This window comes from Mesoplodon densirostris, chromosome 6 (genome assembly GCF_025265405.1).
Source record: "Mesoplodon densirostris isolate mMesDen1 chromosome 6, mMesDen1 primary haplotype, whole genome shotgun sequence".
Taxonomy (NCBI): domain Eukaryota; kingdom Metazoa; phylum Chordata; class Mammalia; order Artiodactyla; family Ziphiidae; genus Mesoplodon; species Mesoplodon densirostris.
In genome coordinates, this window is record NC_082666.1 from 10,581,747 (window position 1) to 10,606,790 (window position 25,044).

General features: G+C 49.6%; 2 protein-coding genes across 5 annotated transcripts in view; one reads left to right on the plus strand and one right to left on the minus strand.

The window, feature by feature from the left end:
• The window catches only part of GOLGA1 (golgin A1), a 53,232-nt gene extending 39,772 nt beyond the window's left edge, over positions 1-13,460 (plus strand). For 2 of the 3 annotated variants that reach the window (XM_060101626.1, XM_060101627.1), the window contains exons 16-23: positions 5,692-5,781; positions 6,598-6,700; positions 6,803-6,960; positions 7,296-7,442; positions 10,428-10,487; positions 11,035-11,205; positions 11,732-11,818; positions 12,402-13,460. In XM_060101626.1, the coding sequence (XP_059957609.1) occupies positions 5,692-5,781; positions 6,598-6,700; positions 6,803-6,960; positions 7,296-7,442; positions 10,428-10,487; positions 11,035-11,205; positions 11,732-11,818; positions 12,402-12,482 (897 nt within the window). In that variant the 3' untranslated portion in view covers positions 12,483-13,460. The remainder of the gene's footprint in view (positions 1-5,691; positions 5,782-6,597; positions 6,701-6,802; positions 6,961-7,295; positions 7,443-10,427; positions 10,488-11,034; positions 11,206-11,731; positions 11,819-12,401) is intronic. The other variant, XM_060101629.1, reaches the window with a different exon arrangement.
• Positions 13,461-15,808: 2,348 nt separating this feature from the next.
• On the minus strand, positions 15,809-23,213 carry ARPC5L (actin related protein 2/3 complex subunit 5 like). Of its 2 annotated transcripts, none has more exons than XM_060101308.1 (4): positions 22,948-23,213; positions 18,652-18,723; positions 17,470-17,646; positions 15,809-16,350 (listed from the first exon to the last, which is right to left on the minus strand). In XM_060101308.1, the coding sequence occupies exons 1-4, from the start codon at positions 23,095-23,097 to the stop codon at positions 16,288-16,290; spliced, it is 462 nt and encodes a 153-aa protein (XP_059957291.1). In that variant the 5' UTR covers positions 23,098-23,213; the 3' UTR covers positions 15,809-16,287. The 2 variants fall into 2 exon arrangements, with proteins under 2 accessions (XP_059957291.1, XP_059957290.1); XM_060101307.1 differs by having other exon boundaries at positions 15,809-16,137; positions 22,948-23,210.
• Positions 23,214-25,044: the final 1,831 nt, after the last annotated feature.

Below are 25,044 nucleotides of genomic sequence, written 5' to 3' on the forward strand. Positions count from 1 at the left end.
TATCTTTTTTGATCCACCTCCTAGAGTAATGGAAATAAAAACAAAAATAAACAAATGGGACCTAATGAAAGTTAAAAGCTTTTGCACAGCAAAGGAAACCATAAACAAGACGAAAAGACAGCCCTCAGAATGGGAGAAAATATTTGCAGACGAATCAACGGACAAATGATTAATCTCCAAGGTATATAAACAGCTCATGCAGCTCAATTTTAAAAAAACAGCCCAATCCAAAAATGGGCAGAAGACCTAAATAGACATTTCTCCAAAGAAGACATACAGCTGGCCAAGAAGCACATGAAAAGCTGCTCAACATCACTAATTATTAGAGAAATGCAAATCAAAACTGCAATGAGGTATCACCTCACACCAGTTAGAATGGGCTTCATCAGAAAATCTACAAACAACAAATGCTGGAGAGGGTGTGGAGAAATGGGAACCCTCTTGCACTGTTGGTGGGAATGTAAATTGATACAGCCACTATGGAGAACAGTATGGAGGTTCCTTAAAAAGCTAAAAATAGAATTACCATATGATCCAGCAATCCCACTACTGGGCATATACGTAGAGAAAACCACAATTCAAAAAGACACATGCACCCCAATGTTCATTGCAGCACTATTTACAATAGCCAGGTCATGGAAGCAACCTAAATGCCCATCGACAGACTAATGGATAAAGAAGCAGTGGTACATATATACAATGGAATATTACTCAACCATAAAAAGGAACGAAACTGGGTCATTTGTTGAGATGTGGATGGATCTAGAGACTGTCATACAGAGTGAAGTCAGAAAGAGAAAAACAAATATCGTATATTAACGCATATATGTGGAACCTAGAAAAATGGTACAGATGAAACATTTTGCAGGACAGAAATAGAGACACAGATGTAGAGAACAAGCGTATGGACACCAAGGGAGGAAAGCCATGTGTGGGGGGGTGCTGTGATGAATTGGGAGATTGGGATTGACATGTATACACTGATGTGTATAAAATTGATGACTAATAAGAACCTGCTGTATAAAAAAATAAATAATATTAAATTAAAAAATTAAGAAAATGTATATATATGGAGGCGAGGGAGTGTCAGTGAGATTTGAGCAAAAGGTCTGAGTAATGAGAAGGGGACAGCAATGTGATTTTTTGGGGAAGGAATATTCCAGACAGAAGAAATAGCAAAGAGAAGCACCCTCAGGCAGAGAAAAGCTTGGTTTGTTCAGAGAACAGCACAAAGGCCACTGTAGCTGCCACTCCGTGGCCTGGGGGAGAGCGGTGGATGATAGAAGGTCATTGGGAAAGCAGTTGGAGGTTTTAAGCAGAGGAGTGACGTGAGAAGTTTTGTAGTAAAAGGATTACTCTGGCTGTATGTGGAGAATGTTCTGTAAAGGAGGCAAGTATGGAAGCAGGAAGACCTTTTAGGAGGCTCAGATATTACTGTGCGTACTCCGTTTAAGGGTATAAAAGACTAAATTGAACATTTCAGCAGAGATTTGGAAATTATAATAGAAGACAGTAATTTTGAAAAGGAACCTAATTAGGGTTTCCCTGGTGGCGCAGTGGTTACGAATCCACCTGCCAATGCAGGGTTCGATCCCTGATCTGGGAAGATCCCACATGCTGAGGAGCAACTAAGCCCGTGCACCACAACTACTGAGCCTGCGCTCTAGAGCCCACAAGCCACAACTGCTGAAGCCCATGTGCCACAGCTGCTGAGCCCACATGCCACAAGTGCTGAATCCTGCACGCCTAGAGCCCATGCTCTGCAACAAGAGAAGCCACCACAATGAGAAGCCTGCACACTGCAACGAAGAGTAGCCCCCACTCGTCGCAACTAGAGAAAACCTGCATGCAGCAGTGAAGACCCAATGCAGCCAAAAATAAATAAAATAAATAAATTTTTTTAAAAAAGAAAAGGAATCAAATTAGAATTCCAAAACTGAAAAATGCAGTAGCTGAAAGTAAAAATGCAGATTACAAAAGGGCATGAGGAAACTTTTTTGGGGTAATGGATATTTTCACTATTTTTATTTTGGTGATGGTTTCAGCATAATTCATCAGTTGCATACTTTAAATATGTGCAGTTTATTATTTGCCAATTATACTTCAGTAAAGCTGTTTAAAAAACAATGAATGAGCTTAACAGCAGATTAGAACTAAAGAGATAAGTAGTGAAATGGAAGAAAGGGCAGAATAAAATGCAGAAAAGAGGAGATAAAAGACATACAGGGTACTGTGAGATGTTTTATCATGTGTCAGTAGAAGCCCAGAGGAAATGAAAAAAATGAGACAAGCAATCATTAAAGAGATAATGGCTGAGAATTTTTCAAACTGATGAAAGCTCTCAAGTCACAGGTACAGGTATAAGCATCCTTACAAATCCAAACAGGATAAATTTTAAAATCCATACCCAGACACAGCACTGTAGTAGCACTAAAGAAAACCAATAAAACACAAAGAATTAGGCACTAACAGACTTGCATTAAAGGAAGTACTAAAGAGCATCTTTCAGGTGAAGGGACATTCTAGATGGAAGTACGGCAGATGTAGAGGGAAGAATGGAGGGCAGTGATTACTGCAAGTATGTGCACAAGAAGAAACAGAAAATCTGCCCCACAGCATGTGATTCACGGTCCAGTCAGGAGAGAGGAGCTACCCCAGTTATGTGAATGAGAATTGGTGTTCTAATGTAAAGTTTTTAATCCAGCACTGAAACAGTTAAAAGATACCATGAAGGTAGCAACTGCAGGACACAGCTTCCAACCCTAGGACTAAGGGAACAAAGTGAAGATGTTGGAATTATTTAGGAATTAAGAAGAGGAGCCCCACAGATTTGAAACTCAGACCTGTGAGGAGGGGGCTCTGTACAGTTGGTGCTGGTGTGTTTGTTGGGGGATAGGGCAGTGAAAGAATTCAGCCGCAAGTGTCGGGAAGACTGCAGAGTGGATGCAGCTGCTGCTTTGGGAAGAAATTGCAGCTGCCAGGGCCAAGCAGCATTGCTCACAGAAACTGGAAGCTGACGGAAAGGAGCAAGTCTTTCTCCCTCCTCCTGCCTTCCAGTCTCCCTGGAGCTCCCCCTGTTGGCAGAGATGAGTATGTATATGAATATGGAGCCCGACCTGGAGAAATAGGGTTTGCAGATTCCCAGGCACAGCATCACAAAGCAGAATATGAAAGGGTGGGTGTGGGCTGAGGCCATAACTTTAAAACTAGCACACACAGGCTATTTAGAAGTGTGGTTAATTTTCAAACGTTTGAGCGAATTTTCTCAATATCTTGGATTTCTAGTTTAATACCATTATAGTCAGATAATATTCTAAATGATTTCAGTTCTTTGATATTTATTTAGACTTGTTTTATGACTCAACCTATAGTCTATCTTGGTAAATATTTCAGTGCACTTGAAAAGAATATACTGCTAGTAAGGAGAGCGTTCTATAAACGCTAATTAGATCAAGTTCGTTAATAGTATTGCTCAAATCTTCTGTAGGTCTTCTATTTTTTTTTTTTTCTTTTCTGGTATATTTGTTCCATCACTTACTGAGAGGGGGGCTAACTCTTCAGCTATAATCATGGATTTGTCTCTTTCTCCCTTTAGTTCTGTCAGTCTTTGCTTCTGGTATTTTGAAGCACTATTTTTAGGTGCACACTTTTTTTTTGTTTGTTTGTTCGTATCCATATTTTTCAAAACAGCCCTCTGGGGAAATCATTCCCAGGTGCAGAGGGCTGTGCTCATGGGTAGCCTGCTGGCTTCTGCAGTGAACCTGAGCTATGCTGGTCAGTCTCAAATCCTGGATCGTGTGTGGCTCTGTGGCAGTAGCTGAGACTCTAGAACCACGTAGACTCAGTTCTGGGTGTCACCCTGGCCCCTCACTAGCTGATGCTTGAGGGAATCCAGTTTCCTTTTTTCAAACTGAAGATGATAACCCTTGACCTCAAGAGGATTACCCTGGGGATCAAGCATGACCATGGATGAAAAGTACCAAGTACAGTTCCTGGCATGCTTCCTGCCTTCTTGCTCACAGCCTGCCAGCTGTCCTCTTTAAGACATCAGCAGTCATAGCATCTCTTCTAAACTTCCCCAGAAAAGGCTCCTGTGCAGGCACGACATTCCTGTCACCTGGTCCACCTGGGCTTGCAGGGCCAGGGTTTCATAGCTCCACTCAGCCTGAGATCTCTTGCTCCTTCTCCTGTACCAACAGAGCTTCTCCCGATGAAGAGGATTGTCTGGGGTAGTTCAAGGTCCCATTGTCAGCCTCTTGAGTTCCTGCACCAATTTTCCTTGTCTACTAGAGGTGGACTCACGGAAGGTCAATTCTGACAGCTCCCCAGTAGGAACCGGAATGGCACTGGCCATGAGGCTGACGTCTCCATCCATTAACCCACCTGGACTGGTGGAAGTGGAAAAGGAGATATCGTAGGAGGAGTTGAGTAGTTCACTGAACCAGAAAGACTTGTCCGACTGGAACCTGGGGCCTCAGATCTCTTCTCTGCCTGTGTCATGCTGTCTCTTGCCCTGTCAGTCACCCAATTCATCCTTGCTTTTCTTGATGATGTAGACTGTGTCCTAGAGGTTGGGAGGACATCACCTCAGCAGCTCCAAGCTGGTATCATTCCAACTTAGCAACCCCAGGGGAAAGAGGGCATCTCCCTCTCAGCTTCACCATATAAAAGAGGATTCTGATATAAAAAGGGATTTGATTGGTTCATCTTGGGTGACAGAGCCATCCTTTGGACAAATCAGGTTGGCCAAGGGGATGATTTACTCTGATTGGCCAGGCCCGAATCACATGCTTATTCTTGTAGCCACAAAATGGGGACATCATTATTGGTAGCCCTACCAGAACCATGTAGAATTTTGGGGTGGGAGTGGGGAATAGCAGTGATGAAGCTCTTACCCCCCCACCAAAAGGGGTGATTCTGGGTAGACACAAACAGCAGACATCCCTGACCAGTGTGCAGGCACCTGAGAAGTCATATTCATCTGGGGGTTGATCAGCGAGCCCAGCATCAGCCTCAGGGAAGAGGACTGATGTGTTTGTCAGGAGGGAGTCCCTGTGCTCTGGCGGGGGGGATGCAGTGGGGCAGCCCTGCTTGTGGTAGAAAAGACTGGGTGGTAGAGTGTAGCAGCCAAAGGCTTGGCTCAGCTCAGACTCTGGCTTAAAACGTGGCCATGCCACTTACTAGCTCTAGGACCTCAGGCAATTATTTAACCTCTCAGAGCCTCAGTTTTCTCTCCTGTAATATGGATGATTTTGATGAATTTGTGACATTTCCTGTATTAAAATTCAGTAATTGCTTATTATCATTTCTGTAACCAGATTGCTCCAGTCTGCTACTCCATTCATGTCAGCCTGAGTCTTCTTGTTCTGTGTTGATTTCACTAGACCACCTCTTTGAGTCTAGATCCCCTAGCCTTTGGCCTGAGTACTGGCTGGTGTGTTCATGGGACGACCGACCTTCCACGGTGTGCCTGTTCCCAGAAGTTGGTGGGTTGTCCACAGGAACAGTTCTCAGAGGCAAACAGAAGGCAGTGCAGCGAAAGAGTAGCCTGGGAACCTTGGGAAGCAGGAAACACGTTCGTCTGGCCCTGCAAGACGGCCCTCCCTCTGTGGGCGTCACGTGAAGTGTGCAGCTCAAAAAAGGTGAACTGAGGTTCTGGACTCAATCTCCTACCCATTTTCCGGATTGTAGGAAGAATGGAGCCAAAGAGAAATTGTGAGTGTGGCAATGGCTCAAGCCCTGGAGGAGGTGCGGAAGCAAAGGGAAGAGTTCCAGCAACAGGTAGGCCCCCTGTGATGCCTCCACCTCAGTCCCAGGCAGGACCAACCTACCTCCTGGTCTCTCCAGGGCAGAGGGTGGACACAGGTCTCAGGAGTGTCGTCAGCTGCTTGATTCCCCTGACGTCTCTAGGAAGGTGGGAGAAAGATTTTAGAAAGAAACCCTCACCCCATAGGATGGCCTTTTAAAATTTCGATAGTTAATGTGATAAACATCACCTGGGGAAAAGTCCAGAACCAAGTACTACTGGGCTCTAATTCTGTGAGGTGGGCCACGACCTGCTGCAGGCCCCAGAGACCACATACAGTTGAGCTCTCAGCAGCAAGGGTGGGAAAAGCCTTCCTTTGAGGACAGACTCAAGAGTCAGGCCCCAGAGCTAGGTAACTGGCTCTAGGTCTTTGTTCGGTCCTTAACAGATCTGTCTGAGTTGCCTCTGAAAAGACCCTATGATAATCATACCTTCAAGAATATGATAACGAGGTCATTTGTATCAAATGCTGGGCACATCACAGGTCCTCAGGACGTGGAAGTTACGGTTTTGACAGCTTATAGGAAGGCTGGGCAGAATGGCCATGTCTCTGGTAGGCCCACTACAGGCCAGAGGGGCAGTGAGGGTGATTGCCCCTGTGCAGGGCCCCTGCCGAGGAGAACTGATTTGTGCATGTTTATAGGAGCAGAGGTTAGTTTGGGGAATGTTCTAGGCTGTGGCCTTCAGGGAGGGATTCGTGGAGGACCCTGGTAGTGGAAAAGTAGAGACTCCTTTAGGGAAGATGGGATTATTGCTACCAGCCTTCTCTCGTGTTGGTTCTTCTCTCCGAGGCTGCTAACCTGATCGCCATAGAAGGTGAGAAGGAGCAGAGTCTGCAGGAAAAAACTGAAGTGATTCTCCAGCAAGAGCAGGAGATTCTCCAGCTGAAGAAAGGTGAGGAGTCCGCCAAGGCTGGGCCTTCTCACCTGGTCCTGCCCGGACCCCTGCCCGGAGGTGGCCCAGTGACGGTGCTCGCCTCCCCTCTGCCCGGCCTAGGTCACGACTCCGCCCTGCTGCAGATGCGCCAGCTGCAGAGTGAGCTGGAGGCCCTGAGGGGCCTGAGGGCCGAGGAGTCGGAGGCGGCCGCCACGCGGGAGGACCTGCTGAGGCTGCGCCCGGAGCAGGGCGTGGTGCCCTCGGTCAGCGAGCCTCACGTAAGTCCCGCCTGAGCCGCCGCCCTGCGCCTCAGCTTCCTCTCCAACGGGGGGCGCCTCGCCGCCAGGGGTTGTGCGTGTTGGGGAGCCATCTGATGTGACGACACCTGTCCGTGTCCAGGTGTTGAAGCCCTTCCTTCCCAGCAGGCTCCTTGCGTGGAGAGTTTATTGTCCCCCCAGCAGGCTCTGTGACGGGGTTGCCATAGTTTAAGTCTGGTTCCTGGCCAGCTGCCTGGTGGAGCACATCAGTCGTCACCTTTGGAATGAGTCTGGGCCCCTTCCCTAGGGATCTGTGGCTTAGCTTGACCATGTCCTGTGCTGCCACCACCCTGTAGGTGACCTCGAGGGCCAGGCAGGACCCCGCGTACCAGCTTCCGGCTGCAGAGGGGATACCAAATGGTGAGATGGGGACCGCCATGGATCTAGGGCAGCTACAGAAGGAAAAACAGGACTTGGAGCAGCAACTTCTAGAGAAAAATAAGGTGAGGACACTCTACCTCAGCTGTTTATGTCCCTTTCCCTGTCCTTGTGCCTAAAACCATCCAGTCCGTTCTTCAAGAGTTGTGCTGATGCCCCTGGGCCCCTCTTGGGGGAGGTGTTACCTCTTCCATCACAAGGGCTTCTTCCTGGTTCTCCTCTTCTGCTTACCTCCTGCACGGCCCTCTTCCTTTCACACTCGCGCAGTCTCCTCCCAGACCCCCCACCTGAGGTGGTATCGGAGTATTAGAGCTGGAACAGTGGCAGGTCTCAGTGTCCCCAGCCCCCTCTGCCATCGCCAGCTAGGTCCTATGACCAGTCACCTTACCTCTGCACTTTTTTCTAGAGCTGTGAAATGAGAGCGGTGATACCTGCCTTTCAGTGCTTTTGTGGCGGGGGGGGGGGTTGGGGGATGAAACGAAACTGTTTGTTAGCTTCCTGTAAATTTTCTGGTATTTTATAGAGGCTTATAAATGTCATGATTCCACCCACCCTGCCTGGCCTCTGCACCTGTAAATGCAGGGTCTCGTTTGAGCCTCGTTTTTAAAATGTCCTGTGAAGTTAAATATGCTGGCTAGTCAGTGCTCTGGCCTGAAATTCCGCCCCCAAATTGTGTGATTGCTCTTTAATAAAGGAGAAAGGTGGTCATTCTTTCTTTCCCCCAACCTCTGCCCATCTCCCCCTTTCACACACACACACACACACACACACACACACACACACACACACAGGCTCTTAATCTCTTATCATGAAATATAAAATATAGAAGAGTGCACACTGTGTGTCCCTGGGTCCAGCCCTCAGACAGCTTCTCCAAATGGCACTCACATCCTTGGCGATCTCCCCCATCCTGTGTGCTGCTGGCCCCACATCCATACCTCGAATCCAGACGGCTCCTGTGAACTCTAGACTGCTGTATCTACCCTATTTCTCTATGTCAGTGTCTGAAAGGCCCCTGAAATTTAAAACATCCAGAACCAGACTTCAGACTGACCACGCTCTCCAGCATCTACTGCCATCTTTCCTATCTCAGTAAATGGCAAAAACCTTGGAGTCATCCTTGACCCCTTTATTTCTTTCACAACCAACATCCAAATCATTAAGGAATCCATTTGGCTCTCCCTTCAAACTGTATGTGGAATGAGCTGCTTCTCATCCCCGCCACTGCTACCACCCGAGACCAGGTGACCATCCTATCTTCCCTAGAGGATGGTGTTGGGCTTCTAATTGGTTTCCCTGTCACTTGTCTGTTCCGGCCCTCTGATGACTCTCTGTCCCCATAAAAGCCAAAGTCCTTGCAGTGGCCCACAAAGCCTTTGTGGTCTGGCTCCTTACTGCCCCCTTCCCCGCACCCTCTGCTCTCCCCCAGCATTCCCTCTCAGCCACAGTGGCCTTGCCTTTCTGTGAATATCAAGCACCCTCCCGCCTCAGGGCCTTTGCACTTGCTGAGCCTTCTGTCTGGAAGATCCTTCCCCCAATTACCCTCACTTCCTTTATGGTGTCATTTTGTCAGTGAGGCCTTCCTGCTATCCTGCCAGCCCTCACCAACAGAACTCCCAGTCCCCTCACCTTGCTCTTTTTTCTCCAGGCCTCTTAATACCTTCTGATACACTGTATATTTGCTTATTGACACTGTCCTCTCCTGAGGGCAGACGTTTTTTCTTTTTTTTTTTTCCTGCTGTTTCCGCAGCCTCTAGGCTGGTGTAGAGACTTTGTATTCATTGGATAAGTTAATGAATGAGTCAAAATCTAGAAGATCAAGTAACATAAACTAGCAAATGTACTTTTGGGGGAATGCCCAGCTTCACGGTCAAGCAGAGAATACAGATTGAAACGAAACATTACCATTTTGTCAGTGGGGTGTTGCAGGCAGTGTGACAGGAGCTGGAGGCGCTTTCCCAGCCGTCTCATCCCCAGGGGGCCGAGGCCATACCGCTCTTGAGACAACGAAGCTTATTACAGCTTTGTTTGAAAATGGAAGCTCAGGGAGTTACCTGGCGGTCCAGTGGTTAGGACTTGGCACTTGCTCTGCCATGGCCCCGGGTTCAATCCCTGGTCGGGGAACTCAGGTCCCGCAAGCCATGCAATGTGGCCAAAAAAAAGGTAACTCAGCTTCACAAGAAGACATGGGGCATCCCCTAGAGTTACTGTCACATTAAAAGTTATAATTAGCAAAACTATAAAGCTGTGGAAACTCTGATAAATGAAAACTACTGTTCAAAATTCTAGCTACTCGGTGCAAGAATGGTGACGTGGACTAGAAGTCCACAGGAAAAACTCATTTTGATATAGTTGTGAGATTTTGGAGAAATGTTTATTTAAAATTTTTTCCCTGTAATGTCGATTACACATTAAATTTTTTCATTGAGAAAACAGAGTTCAGCCTTTCTGATGGTTAATGGAATGTGTAATTATATTTAAGGCCCATAATACTAATTAAGCTCACTAAAAATAAATAGGGAAAATAAAGAAATAAAAGACATAAGACCCATTGTTGATGGGTTGTGCCGAAAAACCACGATCTTTAATACTGTTCAAAATAAGCCTTAAAAATTATTATGGTATTTCAGGAGATCAGTGGTGATGATGAGAATCATAAATTTTGGCCCACGTATCCTACTTGGGGATGATAGCACATAAATATCATTCTGAAGGGCAGAATACACTGTGCAGAGGCATTTCTAGCTAGGCCGCCTGTGGAGGCGAGCGCCAGAAGCAGTCCTAAGGCCCCAGGCCGGGAGGGGCGGGACAGCACTGCGGCAGCGGCGGGGCCTGGAGGGCAGGGCTGTGCACAGCCTCAGCACGTGGGGGAAGGAGGCCGAGGCAGCAGGTGTGGCAGCGCCAGCTCCTCAGGAGACGAAGCAGGGGCTTCTCACAGGTGTATGGGGACCCAAGGGGTTGTCTGTCTGCTCTGTGGTCCTTTGCACTTTAAAGATGGTGAAACGTGCGTTTAATGAATGGCCTTTTGTGGGGGTGGGGCTTTGCCTCAGACCATAAAGCAGATGCAGCAGAGGATGCTGGAACTCAAGAAGACTCTGCAGAAGGAGCTGGTGAGTGTCCCCCTTCTCCCCGCTGCCCATGCCCTCCTGCCTGATGACACTCCCCTCACCCCCAGGGGACTGCACGAGGTCTCTGGGAAGTCAGGCTGGTGGGACAGTGGCCCTGCCACCTTGAACGTGGTCCTGGAAAGTGGCTCTGTGACCCCCGGCACGAGCCCTCTTTCTCTGAGCCTGTGTGTTGTCTGAGAGGTCAGTGAGGGGACGTGTGGCCGTGTGTGAATGGTAGAGGCCAGGCCCAGACGTGGGAGAGCGGCGCCTCTGCCCTGGCTGGGTGCTCACTGCCCCAGGAGATGAGTCCTGACGCGGGTAAAGGAAATGGCTGAACTTCCCCACATACCTCTCTCCCTCCTCTCAGCCGGCACCCTGCCTCCTTCAGGTGCTGGCGCTTCCTTCGCAGGTGGGGCCCTTTTCGCCCTACTCTGTGCAGGGTGTGGCAGAGAACTGCAGGTGATCACAGCCAGGGCCAAGTGAATCTCCCCTGTGATTTTCGAACCTGTCTTGAAGGGTTCAATGTAGCATCTTTCCATTGGTTTTTCAGAAAATCAGACCCGATAACGAGCTTTTTGAAGTCCGGGAGAAGCCTGGGCCTGAAATGCCAAACATGGCCCCTTCTGTCACAAATAACACTGACCTGACTGATGCCCGCGAGATCAACTTCGAGTACCTCAAACATGTGGTTTTAAAATTCATGTCCTGTCGCGAATCTGAGGTAAAGGGCTTTTGAGTTGCCCTTTGGGTACTGAGTTCCACCCCAGGGCCTGGTTCATTTGTCCAAGCCCTGCCTGGCTTCCCACCAGATCCATTTCTTTCTTCCTGTCCCCCATTCCGCTTTGACCACCACCGTGAGCACTCAGTCATTTCTCCAGCAGGCACTGACCTGCTGGTTGAGCAGCAAGCAGGGGGCGCCGAGTAGGGAACTGGCTCCTGGGAGGAGCTGTGGGTCGGATGCTGAGGCCAGAGTCCAGGGAACTGAATCCGCCCAGCAGTCCTGCCTCCTGCCGAAGAGCAGGTGGCGGTGGTGGTCGTCCTGGTGGTCTCGCCAGTCCCCGAAGTAAAAGGTGGGGGAGGAAAAGAACCAGCAGACCTCAGAGTGCCCATCTCCACCCTCTACGTGGTCCTTGCTGACCAAGCCCAGAGTGCACAGGAGGAGCAGGACCAGGAGACGCCGCCATTTAGCCCCCTGACCGCCTGCTAACTGACCGAGGCCCATGGCAGCAAAATTTGCTTTGTTTCAGGCTTTTCATCTTATAAAAGCTGTGTCAGTGTTGCTGAACTTTTCACAAGAGGAGGAGAACATGCTCAAAGAAACCCTGGAGTATAAGGTAGGGTTTCCTGGTCTGCTGTCCGCCTTCCAAAAAATGTAGTCAGTCATCCCAGCCCTGGCGGGTGAGACCAGCCCACAGCTGCATCATTAGCTTGGAAGGTGCTTTTGGTTGATGAACTGGACTCGGGTGGTATTTACCGAGGACATGCTTTGTGCCCACAGGTCTCTGCTGTACTTGATTAACAGGGCCTTGTGTTCTTCTCCAGAGCACTTTCATTGGTATCACCTCATCAACAGCCCCAGGTCTGGCCAGCACCCAGACTTTTTTAAAAAATGAAAAATATTCAAAAAGGACCTGCATAAATGCTATAATAGAAAACATTTTAAGGAAACATTACCTAAGTTCCACTCCCTTGTTCTTGTCACCTCAGGTTTTTCTCCTGTCTCCCTCCCATCTTTAGAATGGGCCTTTCAGCCCCGTGCACTGGTTACCAGAACCATCGTCTTCACTGCTCTGCTCACAGCCAGAGTCCGGGTGTGTGGAGGGCGGGGGCGGCGGCCCACGGGTAGGGAGGGGCTCTTTCAGCTGCTTCGCACCTAGTCCTGATTCTCATCTCCGGAGCCTTTTCTGTTTCAAACAGATGTCGTGGTTTGGGTCCAAGCCAGCTCCCAAGGGCAGCATCCGGCCGTCCATCTCCAACCCTCGGATACCGTGGTCCTAGGCGGCACCACCCAAGGGTGAACGTCCAAGGGCTGACACTTTTTCTGTGAAAAGAACACTGACATACCAGGCTGGGTGGGTTTTTAATCACTGTAACTGCAGTATTTTGTACAAGCATCTGAACATTGTTTACAAGACTAAAGGCCCACTCCTGCAGACTGATAAGAACCTCAGGAGGTAGCTGATCCTGTTGTTCTGGTCACCAGAGGGTCCTGGCACTACCCACATTTCCACAGTGCTGCTAAAATCCCAGCTCTGGCCAGCACCCATCTGCCCCTGAATCCTCTTTCAAGGTGAGCACTTAAAGCTGAAGCCCTCAGCATGTGTCAGAGAGGAGGCGGCTGATCCATCGTGTGGTGATGACACTGGACGTAGACAGCCCTTCAAAATGGTACCCAGCAGCCCGGACCCACCTAGTTCTGCCACGAAGAGCCAACTCAGTGAGTCCGGCCTTTAAAAACTCCCTTTCCCTTTCAGTATGTTTGGGTTCAGATGAGTTAGAAGCAGCTTTTTAACCCTTCCTCCCAAGGAAACATTATTTCACGTTGTTTCTCAGACCACCGAGAACTTTAGATGTGTCCGTCTTTAAGGTACTCTGGGGCCAGTGTGGATTAATGAATATGCACCTTTCTGACAGTATCTCATTTTACTGAAGAAAACTAGCAAATGTATAAAAAGATCCTTAGTACCAAATACACTCAATTGCCTTTTTAATGAATGTACTTGTCTTGGATAGGTTGCTGGTAAACCATTTTAAACTATTTTTTATAGCTAAAGTTCCTTGCTATTATAAACATGTCTTCTGTATTATAAAATCCATTTAACTGGTGTTCTTAAAGGAAAATCAGAGCATCAGGAGGAAATTATTTCTAAGATTGGGAGCCCTGTCCCTTTGTAATGTCACTAGCAATCTTTGGCATCTGCTTCCCTCTGAAGCAGTGGTGGTGTTTCATTTGTTTAGCTCTTTTTTTTTTTTTTTTTTTTTTTTTTTTTTTTTTTTTTGTGGTACGCGGGCCTCTCACTGTTGTGGCCTCTCCCATTGCGGAGCACAGGCTCCGGACGCGCAGGCTCAGCGGCCATGGCTCACGGGCCCAGCTGCTCCGCGGCATGTGGGATCTTCCCAGACCGGGGCACGAACCCATGTCCCCTGCATCGGCAGGCGGATTCTCAACCACTGCGCCACCAGGGGAGCCCTTGTTTAGCTCTTAATTCTGTGTTGTAACACTGAGCAAATGCTAATCACATTTTCTACTGCTAAGGACGGTCTGCTGTATTCAAAGGAAGCAGCAGCCGTCCCTCTCCCCAGGCTTGACCAAAACGTTGGAGGGTGGACTGCCTTGTAAGTGGAGCCACTGTCTCTCCCCGTCACCCTACCCCCAAATATTTAAGATGACACTACATTCATGTATGGCAACCAGGCAGCCCCTAGCTGGCTGCAGTACTTGATAGCATGCAAATGGCTCTGGAACTGACTGATAAAAACTTGTATTCATTATCATCATAAAGAAAAGGGAACGTGCTTGCCCTGGATAAGGCACACTATCAAATCTAAAGGGAAAGCATGTATTGAGTTATAGTTTGATGAAAGTTTTATTGGTTAAATAAAAAACTGAATAACTGGAGCTCCTAAATTTATCATCAGTTATCCAATGCTGTAAAGCTATGTTTCTCAACTATGTTTAGGGTTAAAATACAGTATATCTCACAGGAAAACAAGGATTTGCAGTTAACATAAGACAGTTCCGTGGACCTAGAAGTACCAAGCAAGGACAGCATCACCCTCGTCCCCACTTGGGCTCTCTGCCATCCAAGTGACCCATTCTCCGGTTACCTACCTCCTCCTATGGCTCCCCCTGCAGATGCCTGACCTGTGTTTAGAATGCTGTTTTCCATTTATCTGGTGGGGACACAAAACAGGAGTCCCTTCTGTTCCACAATTTTGATGAATAGGAGGTAGCTCTTCCAGGAAGGAATCCCTAAGGTTGGGTAGTTCAGGGCTTGCTAGAGGCGACTACCACACAGCCGTGGGAGCCCCGCCCGACTCCCCCGTGGCTTCTCCAGCCCTCGAGCTGGTCTCACCCACCACCCACGTCCGGTGGCAATTTTAGGTGTCATTGGTTGTGGGGCCCCTCACTAAGTCTGTACTTGCACAGGGAGGATTCATTCTGACCAGGCTTTCCTCCTGCATGTTGAATTTCCTTCAGCTTTAAGAGGAAGAGTGGAGTAAATGTTCTAAGTGATTTGATGCACTTTTACTTGTATAAAACGTTCTGTGATAGAGACAGTATATATAGCCCTTTATATGAGCATTGGATCTTGATCTCACCCTCCATGTTGTACACAGGGAGATTGTATTATCTAAAACTGCTGTAGAAAACTCACTTGTGGTGCAATACACTTTTTGATTAAAGCTCTTCAATCCAGAGGCAGTGGATTTACTTGATATAGTTTGGCTTGTCAATATTTCTTTAACTTGTTAAATTTAGTACATTGTGTCTCACATTTAAAACTCCAAGGCCAAGTTCAAGGCCTGTAGAACCCTAGTCTTTCAGGAACCACGTCCCCGGATTAGGTTTGGGTGAATCAACATGACATGTAATTTAATGAAGCCAGCAGCCCAGTCCCACCTCCCAGGAAGGGTGGGGTCTGCAGAGGAGTTGGGAGGATTGTCACTTTGGTCACCTCCATCTCCAAGGCCCACATGACTGGGAAGAGCTTCAGGGACATGAATGGGGTCCCTACCTTTAGCAAACTGCAGTTACATGTGCCAAAAAGCAAAGAAAAGCATCCCTACTCTTCAGAGAGGCCCATTGTTAGTGGTTACAGGGAACAAAATGTTCCTTTTATATCTATAGGCTGATGATTGCTACCTGTTTCTGGCTCTTAACCCTTTAAAGAAAACAACATCACGGTGTTCCTGCCGAGCAGCCGAGCCCTGCGTCAGGAGGTGGTGACTGGGCCCGTCTAAGCCCGCTCCCAAAAGACTCCAAGTGCAGTCACACAAACTGAAGACTTTTAAAGCTTAGGTCAATTATTGAATGTTTGGCACTTTATTAAATAAGCTCCAAAACTACACAGAAATCAAAGGAGTAAAAACAATAAATAGTTATTCAGCAAAACATCTCTCTGTAGCAGCCAGCAGCACTGCAGCCCAGGCCTGAGGTACTGCTGTGGCAGGAGGGCTGGAATGCCATGCTCGCTCCCGTGGCTCGGCGGGGACACACATCTACCCACCCTCCATGTCCAGTTTCCAGAACAGGCGACCTCTCATTCATTACCATCCATTACCCATTTCTTTTATATACACGAAACACACTGCAGAGTATATACTAATAAGCCAAGAGCTTTATTGATGCAGCAGGCACTTTACAATGAACCCAAGAGAGCCCGCCTTCTTTGGGAGGTCGGGATGTCTGTACAAACCCTTGGGGGTTTTCCACTTCAACAAGAACCAAGCTCTCCCTTTTCTACCACACCCCTTGCCCAAGTCACCCCTCCCCGCTTTTACACAGGCAGTGCACACAGGTACACCTGACCAATGCAGGCCAGCCACTCTGGTAGACAGTCACAATGTCAGTTCTGCATTACTTGTGGACAAAGGCATAGACTATCAGATCCTGCAAAGGATTTGGGAAACAGACGATTTCTCCCTCCACCTGGAAAATAAAATACACTTTAGCGGATGCATGTCCTGAAACAGTTTACTTAGTAGTTCCGAGGAAGATGGTCCATTGTCAATCCCTTCTTCAACAGCCTGTGCATCCAAAATTCTTCTCAAGGTAACATGAGTCTTTTTTTTTTTTTTTTTAAACAGTCTTTCTTGCTGTAAGAACTCTTATAATGGAGCCTAGTCCTCCTACTGCTAATGCCTGTAGGGGCAGGAAAAGAAAAGGTGTCAGTTGAGACTTGGTTGGACAAGGGGAGCCTAGCTTGCCAGGGGAGATGGGACCATGCGCTCCTGACCATGTCACAGACCTTCTGAAAAAGGATTCCCGCGAGAGCACAGTTAAGAGGTGCCAACAGGGTCCACATGTGAGGGATGGAGCCCTGTCCTGGAACAAAGGGTTCCCAAGAGCTGCTAGCTCTAGAGGCAGGAGAATTGGGCTTGAGAACATTGTTACCAAGCTCACACAGAGACCCCCAGGTTCCCTTTGACAAGCTCATCATGTCCCGGCTTACAGGCACAGCCGTAGGCACTTAAACAAACACTAGCCCATTAGAGCTGAAACATCAACAGGGCTGAGCACCCAGTTGCCTTAAAGGGACCAGAGAGCCTGGCCTCCATACCACTCAGTTCCCCTGAGCCCCACGACCACCTCCACCCACTAAGCCTAGGAGCTCACCTTCTGGCAGAGCACACCCACCGGCAGGACCGAAGGCCACAGCCCAGTCCCAGGCTGCCCAAGTGACCCATCCCTCAGTAAGGGCCACTCCCTTAAAACTCAACAGAGCCTTTCAGGAAGGACACAGACTTGATGAAAGGCCCTGCTCTTATACTGACCCAAGCAAAAGACAGGCTTTTCATGCTTTAGGTGGATGAAGGCCCTATTAAAGACACTGCCAAGGTATCTGCCACTGCCCCCTCGGGCCTGGTGAGGCTGAGGCTGGAGCAGGAAGCCCTCAGAGCTAACGGGAGGGCTCAGCCTGCATCTAAGACCCACAACCACCACCTCCACCGGCCCAAAGAAAGTATCCCAAAGTCCCAGCCACCAGCAAGCCTGCCTACCTTACCACGCCAAGCCATCTGCCCCCACGCCTGCCCGGCACAAACCAAAAGCTAAAGCAACAGCGATTACCAGAGACGGCAGATCCCTACCAGGTGCTTCCTTGGGAGAGGTTAAGTGCTCAGCTGTCCCAGGTTGCTTGAGGCGTGGCCCCTTATTCTCACATGCCTATCAGACTGTCCTTTGTTTGTTTGTGATAGCCTGGCCTGCTGATTTGAACCCTGGGGTTGGGGTGACTCAGTGGGCTGCCTGATGTTCACATACCTTTTCATGCCACTGGAGTAACACTGCGCTGCTATTTTCTGTGGGCTTCTCAAACCCTTTATAAATGTACTTCATTAGCAAGTCAATGCCATTTCTGTCCAGTGACTGCACAGCCTGCTCAATTTCGCTGCTCTTAAAATTTGTAAGCACTTTCAGCACCACGCCCTGGGCCCGTTCCTACAGAGGAAAGAGAAAGGGAGTGAGGCCTAGAGCCATGGCCCAGGCATATCCACATCCTGCACTGCAGGCTCAGAAACACCAAACCAAGTAGTCAGAACTCATTAGAAACACTGCCCAATTTCTAATTCATTTGGAATGCTTAAGTGAAATTCTTTTATTGATTTAAGTTTCAAAGTATCCCGAAGTATTCAAAGCCAGTAATTTATTCCACTTATTTTGGGGGAAATAAGCGGTTTCCTGGGGAGAAGCATCCCTATTTCTGATGACACCAGCAAGGCCTTAAAACTCTACAGGATCATACTGTGGAGATTAAAAAAAAAACAGGTCTACTTGGCTGCACCTTCTGTCTGCGTTCAACCCCAATGCAAAAAAGGGGCCATTTTCCTCCATGTTTGACAGGTGCGGCCATTTATATCAAGATGCCATCAAAAAAAAAAAAAAAAAAAAAAAAGTGCCATCACAAGATGGCAAAACCCCAGCTCCAAAGAGACTCCTTTCCCTGGACCAAATTTTAGACAGTCTCAGCGATGAGCTTTTAGACAACGTAACCGATACAGTCTGCACAACTGTATGGTCTCACCTAGTTTTTACGAGGCAGGAAATCATAAAAGCACTGAAAATCCTTATGCAAATAAAGCCTATTCAAGAGCTTATAAAAGCATAACCATTGCTAAGTCCCACATGGCAAGCTAATTTATAACTTTGCTCATCAGGATGGGCTGGGCTGACTTCTCACCCCATGAGGCCTCGGGGAGGAGTGAACGGGGAGGAGTGAACGTTTCTTTGGGGAGCGTTTACTATGAACACTGACAGCTTTGGGTGTTAGGAGCGCCAGGAGGCTTCCGTGGAAACACTGCCCGGTGCCAACTCACTTCCTTGGTAGATACTCACCGATGCAGAGATGAAACAGGTGCTGTCCAGAGTCCCAGGGAGCTCACATTGGACAATAACAGCCCTGGTCCCAACACCCACCCAGCAGAGCTGCAGTTCAACCCCCTTTACCTTCACAGCTTGATTCTTGGTGTTGACGGGAGAGTTCCGCAAGGCTGCATGAAACGCCCGAAGCATGTCCCCTGTGCATCAGCACCAGTTAAGGATGGCTAGGCTCTAGCATGTTCATACTTTTATTAACGAACTCATTTCAAAAAGAGCTCAAGAGAGTGGAGTCAAATGGCATCTATCCACATCCACCTGCCTCCCACTGTGGCCTCCCGGTGGGCACAGCCAGTTCAGAGGGTAGCCTGTAGCTCTCCTGAGCCACACGGAGGGTGGGTGGGGCATCTCTGCCAACCCTGCAAACCCCTCCTCTGCCGGCCCCGAAACCTTCCCCTTCAAAGCGAGTTTGGACACGGACTCGCTCCCTCCCGGGAAGGGAGTAGCAAAGCAACTGCCCCCGCAGGGTAACTTGCAGCAAAATCTGACTGAGCTGATTTGCACTTACTTGGCACCGTATCTGCCCTACTGGACCCTCACGACCACCGAGTAAGGTTATCATTTTCATCTTCTCATTCTCAAAAGGGAAGAACAAAGGCACAAATGGAGGTCTCCTAACTCTTAATCCAATGTTTTCTATCCGTTAAACTTAATAAAGAAATTAAGATGTGCTAAAACTTTTATCTTCCAAGACCTACCCAAGTCAGTGAGGTCCCAACTGGGGGAAATGTAACAATCTAAAAGAATCTTTTGCCAACAACATGAATCAATCCTCCCCTCCTTGCTCCCCAAACCTTAGTTGGAGTCCTGACACAATCTTTGCTGAGCTCTGAATAGCCAGTGCTCAAAAGAAAATTACAATCTGGGTTAGGTCCCCAAAGGTGACACCTATTTTAAACTGAATTACATCAGTTGACTTTCATTTCCTCATCTGAAACACTGGCTTCAGCCAAAAAGCTTCAAAAATAGAACAAGAAATGGCTTCCACCCAATTGGGTCTCTACTCCTGTTCATGCAGCGATACCCACGTGTGAAAAGCCAGAACCTCCCAAGCAAAGCCGAGTCCCCGGTCTTCCCTAGTGTGGCCTCCATCTTGACTGAGCTGGGCCCACACACCCAGGGAGCCACCCCTGTGGAGCTCCCTAGCACCCTGCTGGGCTCTGATCCACCTTCCAACTTGAGAGGCAGCCCACTCTCCCACACCCCTGTATCTGTCAGCTTTGGAATTCCTTTTTCCCAGCCTGGTTAGGGCCCATGTGATATCAGCCACTGATAATTTCTACCTCAGAACTCTTTTCGAATTTGACATCCCAGAGCAATAGGCAGAGTCCCAGAGGCTTCAGAGGAAACGAAGGCTGGCGCTCTTCACTAACCAGCAAGGTTGGGAAACAAAATATTTCAGAAGATGAATGGGTAAGGGTAGGATAACTAGTCCACGGGGGCAAAAAGAGTCACTGCTTTAGAGTTAATCTCTCTGCAGCACCCCTCTACCAAGCATTCACTATAGGTGTTGATAGGTAGGGGGCCTTCAGCAGCTGGGGAGAACTGGGGAGTAGGGAGGGGCATACCATTTATCAAGCTGGCCTCTGTCTCAGCTGGTTTTAGGCCCTTCCAGAGAACAGGCTGTGGAGGCCAAGGAACCGTGCCCAGCCCCTGGTCTCCTCTAGATCAGGGTTTCTCAACCACAGCACTACTGACATTTTAGACCAGATGACTGACGTGGGGTCTGTCCTGTGCATGCATGGTACAATATTTAGCAGCATCTCTGGCCTCCATGCACTAGATTCCAGTAGCACTCCCTCCCACCCCCCAAGTTGTGACAAACAAAGTATCTCCAAACATCGACAAATTTCCTCAGGGGGAGGAGACTGCAAAATCATTCAAAACTACTGCTCTGGACAGATCCCCCTCCAGAGGACCAGAAGGTGCCTCAGCAAGGAAGAAAAGGAGCCAATTTTTTAAAACCCCTACAAGGTCTCAGATCCTGTGCCCAGGTGTTTTCACATGTCATCTCATCACTGCTAACAGTTCTTTGTGACAAGAATCATTATTCTGATTTTAAAGGCAATGAATCTGAGGCTCAGAGAAGGAAAATGACGTGTTCAAGGTCACAAAGCTAAGCTGTCCAGCTGGCCTTCAAACCCAAGGATGCCTGATGCCAAGGCCAAGTTCTTTCTACAATCCCCTGCTGCCACTCCACCCACAGGCCCAAGGTGCATGTCCAGGACACTTACTGTGTGTCCAGCACTGTGCTAAAGCCTTCTGGGATGTTGTCCAGTGATGCTCCCATGGAACCTATAAGCCCAGCTTGGTTCTCCTCCTTTTAACACAGGAGGATACTGAGGTTCAGAGAGTGTAAGTGACCTATTCAAAGTCACACAGCTATAGAAGACTGAGTTGGGTCTGTGTGGATGCACAGCCCACGCTCTATTTCATGTGTGATCTCCCACCATGACTCGCTTCCCTATACAGTACTAGGACAGGCCCACTCCCTGCATCCCCTCACTCCAATCAATGAACCCCTCCCTATCCCTACTCCCCTCGCCTCTGTTCTAAGACTCCTAGAAGCCCTTTCTATAGTTTCATAATCTAACATAAATCCAAGACCTGGCACATGGTAGGGACTCAGCAAATATTAGCTCCTTCCTCCTTCCTTCCTGGGCCCCACATTTGCCAGGATTTCAGTTCTCATTTGCTAACCTCCCTTTCCCCAGTCCCAAGAGGTACACTCTCCATGGTAACAAGGTTTCTGACACGGCCATTAGTGGAGAAACTACCATCCCCTGATGTGCTAAGCCTAGGTCTCCAAGCAGCCTCAAGGAACCTATCATGTGAGGAGCGTACCAAGAGATGACCTTCAACCTGCAGCACCAAGACCAAGACAGCAGATAACCGGACCTTGCCCTCCCCTTTTGTGGATGGTCTGGGCCACAGGCCTGACGCTGGAGTCCTTTTAGCAATGCCTGCCCATGAGCCAGGTTCTACACCAGACTGCAGAATCAACCTTCCCTCATGGGGGCCCTTCTCATGGCCTCATTTCACCAATGGGGTAAGCAGGGTGATCCTGATGGGGCAGGAAATACAAGTTTGAATCACCACCTTTGAAAACACATTTCTGTTCAAACAAAGAAAGTCTGAAGGTTTTTGTTTCAAAGGCACATTGGAGGAACACTGCAGGACTCCTCCCAAAGGCAGTCTATGGGCTCGACTTCCCAAGCTGAGTCAACTGATTAAACACCCAGAACCTGATTTATATACAGTACAGCAAGAGCCTCCAACCCTGCCCTGGCCAGTGCGGGGGAGGGGTAGGCACTTCCTGTAACACCATTTGAATAAAGAAAAATCCTTCCTGTGAGAATAAGTCAGTTTCCTGTGCTCAAACTGCTAAGGGACCAAGCAGGCTGTGACAGCCAACTCTATTTTTAATCTTGTTTTCTAAATGCTTGTTTTCTGTGACCACAGAACAGTCATTTCCAGACGTGGGGCTCTACTTTTACATCTCACTTTATGCTGCCTGGCTTTTCTTAGCTCTAAACGACTAGTTTTTTCCACTGCTTCCTGCACAAGAAGGCTATGGGGGGGAGGGAGCCAAAACTCACTTGTTGAACGTGGCTGAGACCATCGAGGTCCAAAGCCCAATGAATGGTCATAAGAAACTAAGAATAGGTGAGGAAGAGTGGCATTAAGCCGCAGGGTCAGAATGATTCTGGGGTGGGAGGCGCGATCTCAAACCTCAGGGCTGGACTAAGGCTGCAGCCTTGGCTCCCCCCGTGGGGCCTTTCTTCCCCGCAGCCATCCACCCACCTATTTTCAGGTGGTGCTGCAATCCGGCCCGAGAAGACTGTGCCTGGGAGCCGCCCTGGCCGCTCAATTACTCAGCGGTGGCTCACCTCGGCGCCTCCCGCCGATCATGCCCGAGTATGGCCCCGTTTCCCGCATGGGAGGGATGGAGTGATCGGGCGCCCAAGGAAGGGCCAGCCTGAGGGGGTGGGGAGGCAAGGGGGAAGAAAGGGGAGAGGTCTCGTGCAAGAGTGAGGGGCCTACGAGCCGGAGGCCCCTCCGGCACGCTCTTGGGGCCGCCGAGCAGGCCGGCCCACCAGGATCCGGGGGCCGCGTGGGGCCGCGCTTTTGAGGGAGGTTCCGAGGGCTCGGGCCGGGGACAAGGAGAGTGGGGAGGCCGGGTCAGAGGGAAGTGGGGATGCGTGGCCCGAGGAGAGCCAGGTCGGAAGGGAGTCGGGAGACTGACCTGAGGGGTCCGGGGCTGAGAGGAGTGGGGAGGTCGGCCTGAAGGGCCGGAGCCGGGGATGAGGGAAGTGGGAAGGCCGGGCCAAAGGGGAGTCCGGGCCGCCGCGCGGGAGAAGGATATTGCCGCAGGAGCCCGTCCACCTCGCTAGGATCCGGGCCTGGCTCGGCCGCCGCCGCCGCCGCCTCCTCCTGTTCGTCCACGAATTTGTTCTCGTCAAATTCGTCGATGTCCACCCGACGGAAGCGCGAGGACAGCGTGTTCCGGGCCATGGCGGGGGCTCGGCGCCCGCTCAGGCAGCTACGCTCCGAGGAAAACCTCCACTCCACTCCGCTCGGAACCGGCTCCGGCTCGGGGGCGGGAAGCTGCCGCCCGGCACCTCCTCCACCTCCTCCGCGCGCAGCCGCCGCCGCCCGCCCACTTCCGGCCCACGCCGGAGCCGGAAGTGCCGGTGGGAGGGAGGGGCGGGGCGTGTCGGGAAGCGCCGGGAAAGAGGCCTGTGGAGCTCCGGGGGATTCCTGTCTTCATGGAGGTAAAGTCTTCCCGTCTGAGGAGCAGGCGCCCAATCCCGCGCAGGCCCAGCACGTGGACGCCATAACTGCGCACTTCGGCTTCGCTCCTGCTCCCGAGGAGCCCCTGGCCCTGGAGGGGGCCGGGGCGGGCACACTCGCCGACTCCGGATGTCATCTCTGCCCAGACTGAGGGGGCACGGGGCCCCCAGGAGAAGGCGCCCGGCTCGGCCTTTCGAGTGCCGGGCAGGCTTCTTAGAGAAGAAACCTTCGAGCTGAAACCTGAGGGATGAGTAGTAGTTCCTATGCCCCGGGGAGTGACGTAGGGTGGGAGAACCTAAGTCTCGGATTTTAGGAGCTTTGGACGCCACCACACTGAGCTCAGTGGAGGTTGACCCTGTGGCCACCATCCTGGCAGGAAGGACGAGGTCCTGGGGGGGCTGAGATATCTTGCCTGGCTGGGGAGGAATATCCTGGTAGGAAGCGAACCCCCAGAGTCTGAGATGGGGAGAGATAGGGCAGAGTCAAGGACAACATTGTAGTGCCAAGATTAGGTGCCTGGGCTGTTGCTTGAGGGGTTCTATCAATGAGACTTAGCCTGAGACTCCATTGGGTCTTTGTTTTCATATAATAGTTTTCCTTTTAATAAAGATCAGTAGAAGTTAATGAGATGTGACTCGTTTTCATTGCTCCGAATACTTCCCATTGAACTGTGTCTACAGATCAAAAAAATATTCAGACTAGGATGCTACCTAATCTTGGGTGCTAAAGATGGACTCCTACAGTGGGAAACAGGTGCTAAATAAAAGTATCAGGGGTCCTGGAAGAACTGCCTATCAGCTCCATACCTTGGAAGAAATCTGTGTGACCTAGGGAGGGCACAAGACAACAGAAATTCATATCCCCAGAACATCCTGATCAGAAGGAATTTTAAACCAAAATGCCCATTTTACAAGTAAGGAAATAGCCCCCAGATAAACTGGTGAATGAAATAATGTCACTGTTTATGACCGTGGATCTCCATTCCAGTCAAGGAGGCAGAATTAAAAATTCACACTATGTCAGGGATGACTGTGTTCTGAGGAGAAGAAAAAAACAACATGCAGGGCTTCCCTGGTGGCGCAGTGGTTGAGAGTCCGCCTGCCGATGCAGGGGACTCGGGTTCGTGCCCCGGTCCGGGAAGATCCCACATGCCGCGGAGCCTGCGCATCCGGAGCCTGTGCTCCGCAACGGGAGAGGCCACAACAGTTAGAGGCCCGCGTATCTCAAAAAAAAAAATAAATAAATAACATGCAGTTTCTGAGAGTACCTCAGATAAAGTGGTCAAGAGAAGTGTCCCCGAGGAGGTGACGCTGATCAAGGACCTGCAGGAAGTGAAGGAGGGAGCCAAGCAAAGGCTCAAAGACAGGGCAGGCTTGGTGTATTCCAGAAACAACAAGGCCATACTAGAGCAGAAGAGTGAGAAGAAATGAGATGGAAGGGAGGTGGGGGGGAGGGGCGGGTGCTGTAGAGCTTTGTAGGCTGAGGAAAGGATGTGGTCTTAACTCAGGACAGCCCTGGAAATTCTGGGCAGAGCAGTGACATGATCTGACTTGAAAAGGGTCCTTCAAATGTGTATTGAGAACACATGGGAGCCTGAGCCAAAGTAGGTGATTTAAGAAGTGACATCAATGGTCCAGGTGACGGGCAGTGGCAGCTCAGGCCAGGCAG

Excerpts from the sequence above, each read along its gene's own strand:
- ARPC5L (XM_060101307.1), bottom strand. The coding sequence starts at position 23,097 with ATGGCCCGGAACACGCTGTCCTCGCGCTTCCGTCGGGTGGACATCGAC. Across the intron at positions 17,647-18,651 it reads CCAAGAATCAAGCTGTGAAG|GAACGGGCCCAGGGCGTGGT; the intron begins GTAAAGGGGGTT and ends TTTCCTCTGTAG. Across the intron at positions 16,138-17,469 it reads TACTCCAGTGGCATGAAAAG|GTGGAGGGAGAAATCGTCTG; the intron begins GTATGTGAACAT and ends TTTATTTTCCAG.